At 44.5% G+C, this 12,887-nt stretch overlaps 1 protein-coding gene across 6 annotated transcripts in view; it reads right to left on the bottom strand.

The window, feature by feature from the left end:
• The window catches only part of VWA3A (von Willebrand factor A domain containing 3A), a 61,977-nt gene that overhangs the window by 22,342 nt on the left and 26,748 nt on the right, over positions 1–12,887 (bottom strand). For 4 of the 6 annotated variants that reach the window (XM_087869879.1, XM_087869888.1, XM_087869868.1 and 1 more), the window contains 6 exons: positions 10,489–10,614; positions 8,001–8,136; positions 7,787–7,890; positions 6,603–6,683; positions 6,096–6,190; positions 4,440–4,559 (listed from right to left, as the gene is read on the bottom strand). In XM_087869879.1, coding sequence (XP_087726005.1) covers positions 4,440–4,559; positions 6,096–6,190; positions 6,603–6,683; positions 7,787–7,890; positions 8,001–8,136; positions 10,489–10,614 — 662 coding nt within the window. The remainder of the gene's footprint in view (positions 1–4,439; positions 4,560–6,095; positions 6,191–6,602; positions 6,684–7,786; positions 7,891–8,000; positions 8,137–10,488; positions 10,615–12,887) is intronic. The other 2 variants (XM_087869893.1, XM_087869874.1) reach the window with 2 other exon arrangements.

The following is a 12,887-nucleotide window of genomic DNA, read 5'->3' on the forward strand; positions in this document are numbered from 1 at the left end:
CTGCAGTCAAGCTTCTGGTAGGTTCTCTGGCAAATATTAATAATGACCTCCTATCATGAAAATATCTATTGTAGTTGGATCATAAATCCTCTATTACAGTTTGATATAAAATTCTAACAATATCCAGAGAGTAAAAAAATCCTCCAATTTTATTCCCCAGAAAACTTCTGTTAACTTTTTACTCTATATTCTTTCCATCATTGATTAAAAACATAAAAAGCATAGGGGCGCCTGGGCAGTTGGTAGAACATGTGACTCTTTTTTTTTTTTAGAGACAGAGAGGGGCCCTTGGGTGGCTCAGATGGCTAAGTGTTTGCCCTTGGCTCAGGTCATGATCGCCAAGTCCTGGAATCAAGCCCCAAATTGGGTTCCCTGCTCAGCTGGGAGTCTGCCTCTCCCTCTGCCTGTCCCCTATCCCCTCTGCTCATGCTCTCTCTCTTTCTCTCAAATGAATAAAGTATTTAAAAAAAGAGAGAGAGAGAGACAGAGAGAGAGCGGTGGTGGGGGGCAGAGGGAGAAGGAGAGAGAGAATCCTAAGCAGGCTCCATACCCAGTGTGGAGCCCGATGTGGGGCCCAATTTCATGACCTTGAGATTACGACCCAAGAGCCAAAATCAAGAGTCAGACACTTAACCGACTGAGCCACCCAGGTGCCCCAGGGTTGTGAGTTTCAGCCCCACCGTTGGGTGTAGAGATTACTTAAAAAGCAATAAAATCTTTAAAAAATAATAAATAAATAAATACATAAATAAATAAATAAAAATAAAAAGGGTAAAGCTTGTCAAATCACTAAGTTGTACACCTGACACTAATGTAACATTGTGTCAACTATACTAAAAAAAAGCACAGATAAATACATATTAACAGAAATGGAATTTTACAGTATGTACTCTTTGTAACCTGCTTGTTTCCTTTCATTGGGATTTATGGAGGACATTTTTCTAAATGCACACATGTAAATCTCCCTCATTCTTTTGAATAGTTGCACTGTCAGGATTGTTTTACCCCTTTTGCCAATGGTCATGCAGTTTGCTTCCAGGTTTAACCGTTATTAGAACTCTGCATTGAACAACCCCACATGGTTATCTCTGCACACTGATCCTTGTATTTCTTTCAGATAAAATAAAAAGGTTTAGTTGAAGGAATGAAGAATATATGCTTAAAAATTTAATACAAGGACTATACCCAATGACACTTCTGCAGACAGTTTCCAAGAGTGCCCTTTCAATCACATCATCACCAGCACTAGGTATTGTTGTTATTTTGAATCTTTTAAATACTTGGTTGCCGAATTGAATTGCAAAAAAAAAAAAAATTATATCTCATTCTTCTGTTATCAGAGAGCTCTACTGTCAAATTTAGTGGATTCCTTTATTCCTTCCTGCTTTGCTTCTGCAAGATCAAACTCTGTGTCTTTCTAAGACATGGCTTCTCAACAGCACCCTCTCCTCGTTTTCCTCCTCCCTCTCTGGCTGCTCCTCTCTTGTGTTCCTTTGGTGGTTCCTTTCCTCTGCCCGCCCTCCAAACACCAGTGCCTCACCAGTTCTGCCTTTGGTTGTCTTCTCTTCCCTTCACATCTCCACAGGTGTGCTTCATGCACTTTTCAACCACATAACCAGAATGCTGATGGCTCACAAACCAGTATTTCCTGACTCGAGTTCCTCACTGGAGTCCCTATGACTCTTGATTCTCCTCTTGAAAATCTCCAATTCTACGGGATTAAAATCACATTCTACTTCCAAGACCTGCTCCATCTGGGACGTCTTCTCTTCACCGTTCTCACATCCTACAGCTAAATGGTAACTATGTGTTGTAGATTCTAACTCCTGAACACCTGTCACATGCGTCCCTTCTTCCGATCCCATGGCCATGGCTCAAGCCTGCTCCATGCTAGTGCCGACCACTTAGCAGTCCCAATGGCCTCCATCCCTCCAGGGTCACATCCCTTCAAAGCATCCTTCACACTGTGACGTGAGCATTCAAGATCTGATCATATTATCACCTTGCTTCAAGTCCTCTAATGCCTAGATGTCTTATAGTAGAAAAGCTCCTGAGCACAACCAGATATATAAACCCTCCATCACCTGTTTTATTTTGTCATGTCCAATCTCTCTTCTCACCCTATAACCTATTGAACTCCCTGATGGTCCCTCAAAGTTCCAGAGCTTGTGTTCCATAGCTCAAACACCTCCATGCCCCCTGTTGCTTCCTTTATCTAAAATGCCTTTCCTCCCCACTGCCCCCATCATTCCCATGTGCTAGGTAAACACCTACTCATTTGGCAACACTCAGCAAAAGATCACCTCCTCTGTGAAGATTTTTTTCTTTTCTTTTCTTTTTTTTTAGATTTCATTTACTTATTTATTTGAGAGAGAGAGAGCATGAGTGCAGGGGGAGGGGCAGGGGGGAGAGACAGGAGAGAGAATCTTAAGCAGGCACCATGCCAATTGCAGAGTCTAATGCTGGGCTTGGTCTCACAACCCTGAGATCATGACCTGAGCCAAAACCAAGAGTCGGATGCCTCACCAACTGAGCCACCCAGGTGCCCCGTGAAGATTTTCTGACCTCCCTGTGCTCAGGCAGGATAGTCTGATCCTAAATCTGCCTATCTCTGCAGAAAGCAGTTAATGACACTTATTTCCTAACATGCCTGTCTCCCTCTACTAGACCCTAAGTTCCTTAAGGACAGGTACTGTATGTGTTCACTTCCGTATCCCCAGTGCAGTGATTGGTACCTGGCAGGCTTTCAATAAATTTTGTTGAATGAATTAATGGATGGTAAATGAATGAAAACATTGCCTAAAACATTTCTCAAAGCATTTTTTCCCCCTGTAGAATGTATTAGAAAAAGATGAAGGGGCGCCTGGGTGGCTCAGTCGTTAAGCGTCTGCCTTCGGCTCAGGGCGTGATCCCAGCGTTCTGGGATCGAGTCCCGCATCAGGCTCCTCTGCCGGAAGCCTGCTTCTTCCTCTCCTACTCCCCCTGCTTGTGTTCCCTCTCTCGCTGGCTGTCTCTATCTCTGTCAAATAAATAAATAAAATCTTAAAAAAAAAAAAAAAAGAAAAGAAAAAGATGAGGCTCTGGTACAGAATAATATATAATATTAACTGCTGACTTAATAGGTTTAGAATACTACTTATTTGATATGAAGTGGTATCAAAATGGATGGTCTGGGGCGCCTGGGTGGGGCAGTTGGTTGAGTGTCTGACTCTTGGCTTCAGCTCAGGTCATGATCTTGGGGTCATGAGATCGAGCCCCATGTCAGGCTCTGTGTTCAGTGGGGAGTCTGCTTGAGAATCTCTCTCTCCTTCTGCCCCTCCCCTCCTCTAAAGTAAATAAACAAATCTTTTAAGAAAGGTATAATCCAAGTGGATTCCTTTTCTCTCTTTCTCCCCTAATTAGTGGAAAAGGTATGCAATTATAATAAATATATAAAACTATATACTTAAATTATAGGTAACTATATATATAAATCATATATAACTGTATATAGCACATAATTTATATATATGATAGTTATATATAATTTAAATATATATAGTTATATATAATTTTTAAAAAGATTTTATTTCTTTATTTGACAGAGAGAAAGAGCACAAGTAGGGGGAGTGGCAGGCAGAGAGAGAGGGAGAAGCAGACCCCCCACTGAGCAGAGAGCCTGACGTGGGGCTCGATCTCAGGACCCTGGGATCATGCCCTGAGCCGAAGGCAGATGTTTAACCAACTGAGCCACCCAGGCGCCCCAGTTATATATAATTTCTTAAGATTTTATTTTTAAGTAATCTCTATATCCAATGTGGGGCTCAAACTCACAACCTGGGGATCCAGAGTCCCATGCTCCACTGACTGAGCCATCCGGGTTCCCCAGTTATATTTAATTTTAAAAATATATATTCAATATATAATATTTATATTTTAAACATATATATCAAATTATTTATATATAAAATAAATAATTTAAATATATATAAGTTATACATATTATATTGTTACACAATTTAAATATATATAGTTATATATAGAAATCTATATAATTAGCATTTGGAATTGAAATCTTAAATGTTTGACATACTGTCGCTTGCTAGACCTGAATTGGGACCTAACGCTGCGGCATGCCTGGGGGCCCTTCTTTCTCTCTTTTGTGTTTATCAGCTCAGAATCCAAATGGGGCAATGGGCTGAGTTACTTTATCTTGGCTGATCGAGCAGTGTGTTTTGGGGGCCACTTATCACCTTCGCCCCAGTGGGACTGTCCGGCAACCATTTAATTATTCAATACCCCAAACGAGATGATTCAAGTCAGATAAACTGATGGCCATCCTAGGATGCTGGGTGCTGGTGAGATGTCATCAAGCTACCTGCCAGGAACCTCAGCCCAGCGATGGCACGGAGCACAGGTGACCCCCGCCCTCAGCCCCCCACTGGGAACTAGGAGCCTACGCAATGATGTTGAAGCGGTCCTTGTTGGACAACTGTTCCTCCAGCAGAAGCCGCAGGGAGTGCTGGATATGAATAATGTACATGGAATTGGTCACCGAGATATCCAGCAGTATAACCACCCTAAAAAGAAACACAAGCTTTGAGAAGAGAACCGAATCTCTCAGATAATGTTTATTTTGTTCCGTTTTACTATTTAAAGTGTTTTCCAGGGGAGTTTTGCATGCCAAACTCACAGCTGGCCAAAATCTTCTCCGTGGTGTGAGGTCAACAGGAGTGAGTTTACAAGGGTAGACTAAGGGGGTCGTGGAAACTTCTCTCCCAAGGGGCTTTTACAGTGGAGTAAAGTCAAACGGTAGAGATGGTTTAAGGGGCGGGGGCTGCCTAGAATGATTCTCACACATTTCCCTGTTTTAAAGCACTAGCATTCACCACTGTTATAGGCTGGGGCCCCTGGAGGGGAAACAGAAACAAGTTAAGCAAATGAGATGGGGAATTAAGTGTATCTGGTCCTCTGCGGAAAGAAATGTATCTTTTAGTTTCTTCTCTCTGTTTTAAGATCCCTAGTCCCATTTGGCCTTCTTTCACTACTTCAAATCAATTCCCAACTCCACCCTGCACTCTCTTTTTGAGACAGAAATTATGGTTCTTTTTTCTTTGTTTGTTTGTTTTTGTTTTAAGCGTGTGTGCTGCCAAAGTGAGCATGAGACAGCAATTATGGATAGCAAAAGAAAATCCACTGGATTTAGAGTCAGAAGATCTTGGTTCAGGTCCCACTTCCTGTGTGACTAAGGCAAGTCACAAAACCTCTCTGATCCTTGGCCTATTTGACTATGAACTATTTATAATGGGACTCCTCACAGGGTTGCTTTGAGAATTGAATGACAGACTAGTGTGGCACTTTGTAAGTGGTAATGCATCCAATAAGGGATGGATGGAATGGTAAGGATGATATAAATGCCACCAGTTGTTCCTCCCTGCTCAGCATCCAGCACCTTCCCTCACAACAGCATCCTGATTTTCCTTTGGAAAACTCCTCTGTCTCTATCAGTCCATTAGAAATGGGTGGAACAGACCCACCTCAAGCTTGAAGGGTGGGCATTTGATGTTAGGCAATTAGACCATCCTACCTCCCAGGCCACAGTGAACAGCTCCTCGGCAGGCCCTGCCCCGAGCTCTGGGAGTGCTAACTGATAGAAGGTAAGTGGGGAGCTTCAGGTGGCTATCCTGCTACCTGGAAGGGAAAGCCTGCTGGACAACAGAGCCCACAGGGAAGGACGTGGAGCTGAGAGATGGAGATAGATTCTTAACATGCACAAGCATGACCCCTGGATGGAGCCATGCCTGAAGACAGCTATCAAATCTATTTTAGAGTTTTCAGTTACCTTCAACCAGACCTCTCTGTTTTGTTTAAGCCAACTGGCATTTAGTTTCTCTTGCTTTTTAACTGAAAGAATCCTGAGTGACACAATGATGACAGTATTGATATTTATAAGGGTCGTGGTGACTTCTTCCTCTAGGGGTTCTGCTGAGTGATGGTTGATCCTTAATCTAAGAGACGGTTTCTGGTGCCACCAACAGGGAATTCATGGGTTGGAAAAGTGCCTATGTCACACACAGGGCTCACAAAGGACAAGAATGCTACTTGAGGGAAGGTACCTTTTTTCGCAGACAGTGCCCCAGATTCTTCGGCTAGCCAAGGAGAGCCACTCGATCCGTCTCTCGTACATTCGCAGAGCTCTGTTGAGCTGTTTCTGCAAACCCGTGGGTCACAGAGAGTGAGTGACTGACCAAAGGATGGCCGATTAAGGGGTCTGTTGGGGAAGGTGGGTTCTGGGGATGGGGTCACGGGTATTCAGGCAGTATAAACATTCCACTGAACCCTGGATGAGTCTGCCACAAGACCACAAAGAGAAGAGTCCACATATTTCATTGTGTGGAATGGGAGAGGAAGGAGATCTTGCCCCAAAAGATTAGAGACTTTTGTTGGTTTGACAGGTCCCTGCCTGGGGAGCAGGTGGAGAAAGCTCCAGGGGGACGTGGAGGCAGAGCCCAGTCTGTTTATAAGAGGGCGTTTGCTCAATGGTGTCCCCACATTCCATGGCACCTTCTTCCTGTCCCCTCTTCCCAAACCCCATATGCTGACCAACTGGACCCATTACTAACCTGGTACTCATAGAGGAAGGGTGGGTCCACGTGAACATTCTTCACTGTCCCATCATGCCATTCAAATTGTACCATTGCCCTCTGCACTCGGGTGTGGCCAGGGTGGGCGGCCGGTGAACAGAGCACATGTGGGGAGGGACTGTAAGTTTAATTTGGGCACTGGGCTCTCCAAATCATATGGGTGAGAGGGAAATGGGCTTCAAGCACATCTGGGGTCAGGTTATGCCTCCCTGGTCATGGCAGCAGAAGGCCTTCAGGACAGTGGTCCCTGAATGCACCATGTCTGACAGCAAGCTTAGGCTGCCTTCTGGGGAGGATCTTCCAAACATCAGAGTCTTGATACAAGATAAGGTTGGAGGTTTTAGAGTAGCAGAGTCGGAGACCTTAAAACATACTGGCCATGGGTTCTTACATTTGGGAACCCAGATAGGCCTTCATGGACACTCCTCCACCAAGTTGTCATATCCACCCACCTAGTCTCATCAATCTGCTGCTACAATGATCTATCCCTCTTCTCTCTGGTTCTTCTATCTTTCTTTTGACCTTTCTCTTCACCTAGTATGCCCTCCTTCCATTTCTCCATCCTTCCAACCTTTTCTATTCTATTCTGCCATTGGTCCTTCCATTTTTCCCCTCCATAGTTCCATATGTTCACATTTCCTCCCTTCCTTCCACCCAGCCAGCCAGGGAAACATTCACTGGCTGCTTGCTTGTGCTAGATATTGGGGATACAGGATTGGAGAAGAGAGTTTGTTCTTTTTAAGGCTCCTACTCCGGTGGGGGTTTAGACACCTAATAAGTACACACGTTAACACATTGTAGGAGCTAGAGCAGAAGTCTGTACCAGGTACAGTGAGGACACAGGAGAGCGAGTGTGTTCGGAGCACATGGAGGAAAAACTTCAAGGAGGAGGTGACTTGCTCCCTTGTCCCTGACTTGCTCCCTCTTGCCCCATTTTGCAGAGTTCAGTTTCAAATCTTTGCAAAACAGCAGTTAGAGTAGATGTGATGAGAATTTTAGAAAGTTCTAGAATGTTCTGGAAAGACTGCATCCCATGCCAGGCCCTCAAACCCCCGCTCCTCATGCTCTGACTTATGACTCTCATTTTCTGGACATTTAAGAAGGGAAAGGTCACAGAGGAGACCCCTTGCAGAGGACTGGAGAGAATTCTGAATTTGAGTTACCTCATGGATAGTTGAAGATACTGTTTTCTGGAGAATAGGCACAAATTCCTCCACAGGAGAGAATGCGTTGGGTGCCAGAACCTGATAAAGGCTTAGCTTTTTAGCTGTAAAAAATAAATAGTGGGGTTTGAGATACAACTATCAAAGCCCCAGAGGGTTTGTGCCTTTTCGTCAGTCACCTGAGTCCTGGGTTCTGCCCTCTTTGGGGACTTACCTTTGAGGCCATTGATCTTTAGCCATTCTGCAGAAGTCTTGTCCAAGTTTGGGAACTCAATTGTGAGGGGACCCTCATGCTTTGGGGGTTTAGGCAAGAGACCTGTGAGTGGCCCTTCTGCGATCTCTGTGGAAATCTAAATTAAATTTAAAAGCCCTCATTACAAAATCATATTTTAGAGCTGAGAAGTCCTTAGTCTCCCCAACCCACCCAGTTCCCCTAAGGGGAGCATCTGAAAACATTACCTGGCAAGTTAACGGCTGTTCTGCCCCCCCCCCACCATCCCCATCCCCTCTCTGGAGACTGCGAGAATTTCCAGGGTAAGGAGGAGGTGCCCCCAGCAACTTGCTTCCTCTTTGATTTGTCTGTCCTCCTGGCCCCTTCCCACCCTTACCATCAAGATCAGCACGTTGGGCTCCGAGATGGTGGGTGGCCCCTCCATGAGCTCCTAACACAAGGCTTCAAAGAAGTAAAAAGTAACTCCTACACTAGATCATTTCAGGAGCTCTGGTCTAGCCCAGCCTCCCCTCACCCACATTTACAAACGGAAAGCCTGGCGTTCTGAGATGTTGTCAGACCTCATGTATACCTAAGACACAGAACAGCAATTCCCAAACTTTAGACATTTGAGCACGGCCTTCATGAATTTTCCTGTATCTAAGTACCACTGTACTGTTATTTGGAATTTTTAAAAAGATTTTACTTTTTGTTCGCAAAGATTTTATTTATTTATGAGAGAGAGAGAGAGAGAGAAAGAATGGGAGGAGGAGCAGAGGGAGAGGGAGAAGCAGACTCTGCTGAGCATGGAGCCCAATGCAGGGCCCGATCCCCTGACCCCGAGATCATAACCTGAACTGAGATCAAGAGCCAGACACTGAACTGACTGAGCCACCCAAATGCCCCTCAAGATTTTACTTCTAAGTAGTCTCTACACCTAACATGGGGCTTGAACTCAAAACTCCAAGATCAAGAGTTGTGTGCTCCACTGACTGAGCCACCAGGCACACCTAGAATTAAAAAAAAAAAAAAAAAAAAAAAAAAATCAAATGTGGGGGCGTCTGGCTGGCTCAGTTGGTAGAACACGTGACTCTTGATCTTGGAGTTGTAAGTACAAGGCCCATGTTGGGTGTAGAGATTAAGTAAAAAAAAAAAAAATATTTAGAGGTGCCTGGGTGGCTCAGTCACTTAAGCATCCAACTCTTGATTTTGGCTCAGCTCATGATTTCGGGGTCAAGAGACTGAGCCCCGTGTTGGGCTCTGTGCTGGGTGTGGAGACTGCTTAAAATCCTTTCCCTCTCCTTTTGTCCTTCCCGCCTCACACACATGCTCTCTCTCACATAAGTAAATAAATCTTTTTAAATAAATAAATAAATATATAAATAAAATAAAATATTAAAAAAATAAACCAAATGTGTAACATTAAAGCTTATTAATTGTTAATTTGATTTAACTTTAAAAATTGACTCCCTTTTTTGTACTCAAATAATTTTAGAAAGATGTATTACTACCGTAATGAGCTAGTTTTAAATACACAACATTAAAAAAAATCAATCTATGTGCCATTTTGTAATTATCTTGCAAACCATGAGTAATACATGCATTGCATTGTGGGAAACTCCTGGCCGACGTTTTGACATCAGACAGACCTGAGTTCAATTCAAACTTCATCTGTCTCTATCTCTGGGATCTGAGGCAAATTATTTAGCCTTCTGACTTCAGATTCCTCATCAGTAAAATGGGGGTAATAATACAACAGACTGTTGTTGTTAGGCTAAGATAAGACATTTAAAGAATTAAGCATTGTGCCTATCTTAGAATTAGCACTCAGTAAACGAGAACTATTCTAATTATAATGCTAACAGTTGTTATGATTTATAGATACTCGGTCGAGCTGGAACTGAATCGTAAGATTCCACTTTCTAGCCGTGTCTCTTCCACTGCGTCCAGCCAGACCAAGACGTCTTGTACGTCACACCATGTCTTCATTTGCTGAAGCTATAAATGCCTTCTCAGCGCCTTCTGTCCACAGTTCAGTTTCCTGCGTGTTCTAAACAGCTCAGAGCTCTTATTGTCTGCGTGCATGAGCTGACCGAGTTTTTTTGCTGATGTTACATTAAGTCACCATGCAGGGATGTTTGCCCCAAATGAAGTGCTGGGTGGCAAAGACCGTCTTCAAGACGGCCCACTCTGTGTGACTGAGGTGTTCATCCTTCTCCAAATTGGGGGGTAGGGAGGAGACAGTGGGAGATGGGTGGGGTGATAGGAGCCTGCTCTGAAATTTTTCTCTGAAATAAATTTTTCAGTTAGAAAATCCATCAGGATCCTTCTAGCACAGTGGAAGGCCTATCCAGCTCAGAGCTGTCGGGTACAGCAAAGGGCTGGGCTTTGCCTTGTTTCTCTGTCAGCACATGGGGACCTTGGCAGCCATACTCTCAGAGAAAGGAGGATGGAGTGAGGCCAGCTCCAGAATCTTCCCTATACTACCTACCTCCTTCATCATGCTGGTTAGCTCCTCACAGGGGGTCTTGTGGAGCAAGGCTTGGATGTGGCCCAGGAGGCTCTGGGCTTTCTGGATTTCTGCCAGCAGCTGGTCCATGTCCCAGCTGCTGTAGACCTGGGAGTAGTAGGAGCAATCAGCCATTAGAGGTCACTTGGCTACTAGCCATGGCCAAAGCAGGAAAGACAAGCAGCCGCGTCATTTCCTAAAGCTGAGTGCGGATTGGTTAGGCCAGACGTTATAAACTAGGATCCATGTGCCGGATAGAGCCTGCAAAACTGCTGGGTTCCACTTCTACAGTATTGGCCTATAGTGTTATTCAATAACTGAAGGGTTTTCTAACCTTAAAGATACGAAGAAATACTTTACACCCATTGGGCTGGCTATGGACATAATTTTAAAAGGACGGTAACAAGGTGAGGATGGGGAGAACTGCAACACTTGCACAGTGTTGGCGGGAAACAGACTGGCCGTTCCTCAAAGACTTAGGCACAGAATTAGCACGTAACCCAGCAGTTCCCCTTGTAGGTAGATACCCCAAAATAACTGAAAATGGGGACTCAGGTACTTGTACACCAATGTTCATAGCAGGTCACAACAGCTGAAGGGTGAAGACAACCCAATCCATCAACTGATGAATGGACACAGAGAAGGTTGTAGGTCTAGACAGTGGATCAACCACAAAAAAGAATGAAGCTCTGAGACAGGCCACAACATAGAGGAACCTTGGAAACATGATGCTAACGGAAAGAAGACAGATACAAAAGGTGTATGATTCCATTTATACGAAATATCCAGAATAGGTGAATCCATCGAGATAGGAAGCAGGTTGGTGTTTTCCAGAGGCTGTGGGGGAGGGGACAGGCTTAATGGGTACAGAATTTTCTTTTGGAGAGGAAGAAAACATTTTGGAACTGGATAAAGGTGGTGGTTGCACAACATGGTGAATGTACGAAGTGCTGCTAATCGTCCACTTTACAGTGGGTAACTAGGGCACCTGGGTGGCTCCGTCATTAAGTGTCTGCCTTTGGCTCCCAGGATTCTGGGATCGAGCCCCGCATTGGGCTCCCTGCTCTGCTGGAAGCCTGCTTCTTCCTCTCCCACTCCCCCTGCTTGTGTTCCCTCTCTTGCTGGCTGTCTCTCTCTCTGTCAAATAAATAAATAAAATCTTTAAAAAAAATAATAAAGTGGGTAACTATATGTTTTGTGAATTTCACCTCCTTTTTAAAAAAATGTTAAAGAAGTCACACATACACACAGATCCAGATTTCTGGCTCCTGAACTATTGGAAACCAAGCAGTATGGGGGTCACGCTCCTCCAGAACAGCAATGGAGATGGGCCAGGGGCTGTGCAGAGGTGTCTCTCTAGATGGGGCAAGAGCCACCTAGTCTTGCACAGCCCCACCCACTCTCTGCTGCCCCCCACCCCTCTGAGTCAGCTTAAGTTTTTTGTTACCCTTCTACTGTTTTCTGGTTTTTTGCTTATATTAAAATAAGACAATGAGGGCCGCCTGGGTGGCTCGGTTGTTTAAGCTTCTGCCTTCAGCTCAGGTCATGATCCCAAGGTCCTGGGATCGAGCCCTGCATCGGGCTCTCTGCTCAGTGGGGAGCCTGCTTCTCCCTCTCCCTCTGCCTGCCACTCCCCCTGCTTGTGCTCTCTCTCTCTCTCAGTCAAATAAATAAATAAAATCTTTAAAAAAAGATAAATAAAATAAGACAATGAAATTTGTTGTACTCATATCTCTACCAAGAAAAACAATAGAGAAGCCAAGAGGGCCACAGGTTTTTAGATAAAAGATTTCTTCTTTTTGATGGTTTATTTATTTATTTTGGAGCGCGAGAGCAAGAGCATGCATGAGCAAGGGAGGGGCAGACGGAAAGGGAGAGGGGAAGCAGACTCGGAGCTGAGCAGGGAGCCCAATGCCAGGCTGGATCCCATGACCCTGAGATCACAACCTGAGCCGAAACCAAGAGTTGAACCCTTAACTGACTGAGCCAGCCCAGGTACCCCTAAAAGAAAAGATTTCTTAAATCAGCCAGTTTTGTTCATTTACCATACCTTCCTAGCCCCTGTAATCTGTGGCCTCAACAAACAGAGTCTGGGAAATGATGTAACTGGAAGGGGTATAAACCAAGGAAAACGTTGTCTGACCTTGGCCCCTTGGTGTGAAATGCTAGACTTTGTGACACTTGAACACTGTGAGATGCGGATATTCACTGGCTTAAGGCTATTCATGGTTACAGGCAAGACACGGCCTGTGAGCGGAACACATGGTTGGATTCTCAGTCTGCCAATGGCTCCTCACACACATTTGCTAACTGTTACCTCCATCGTGGACACAGGGTGTACGATGCTATTGTTAACTGGGACAAGGACACTAATGGGTGGA

Source organism: Ursus americanus, chromosome 2, assembly GCF_024610735.1.
Source record: "Ursus americanus isolate L20-20 chromosome 2, mUrsAme1.1.p, whole genome shotgun sequence".
Taxonomy (NCBI): Eukaryota; Metazoa; Chordata; class Mammalia; order Carnivora; family Ursidae; genus Ursus; species Ursus americanus.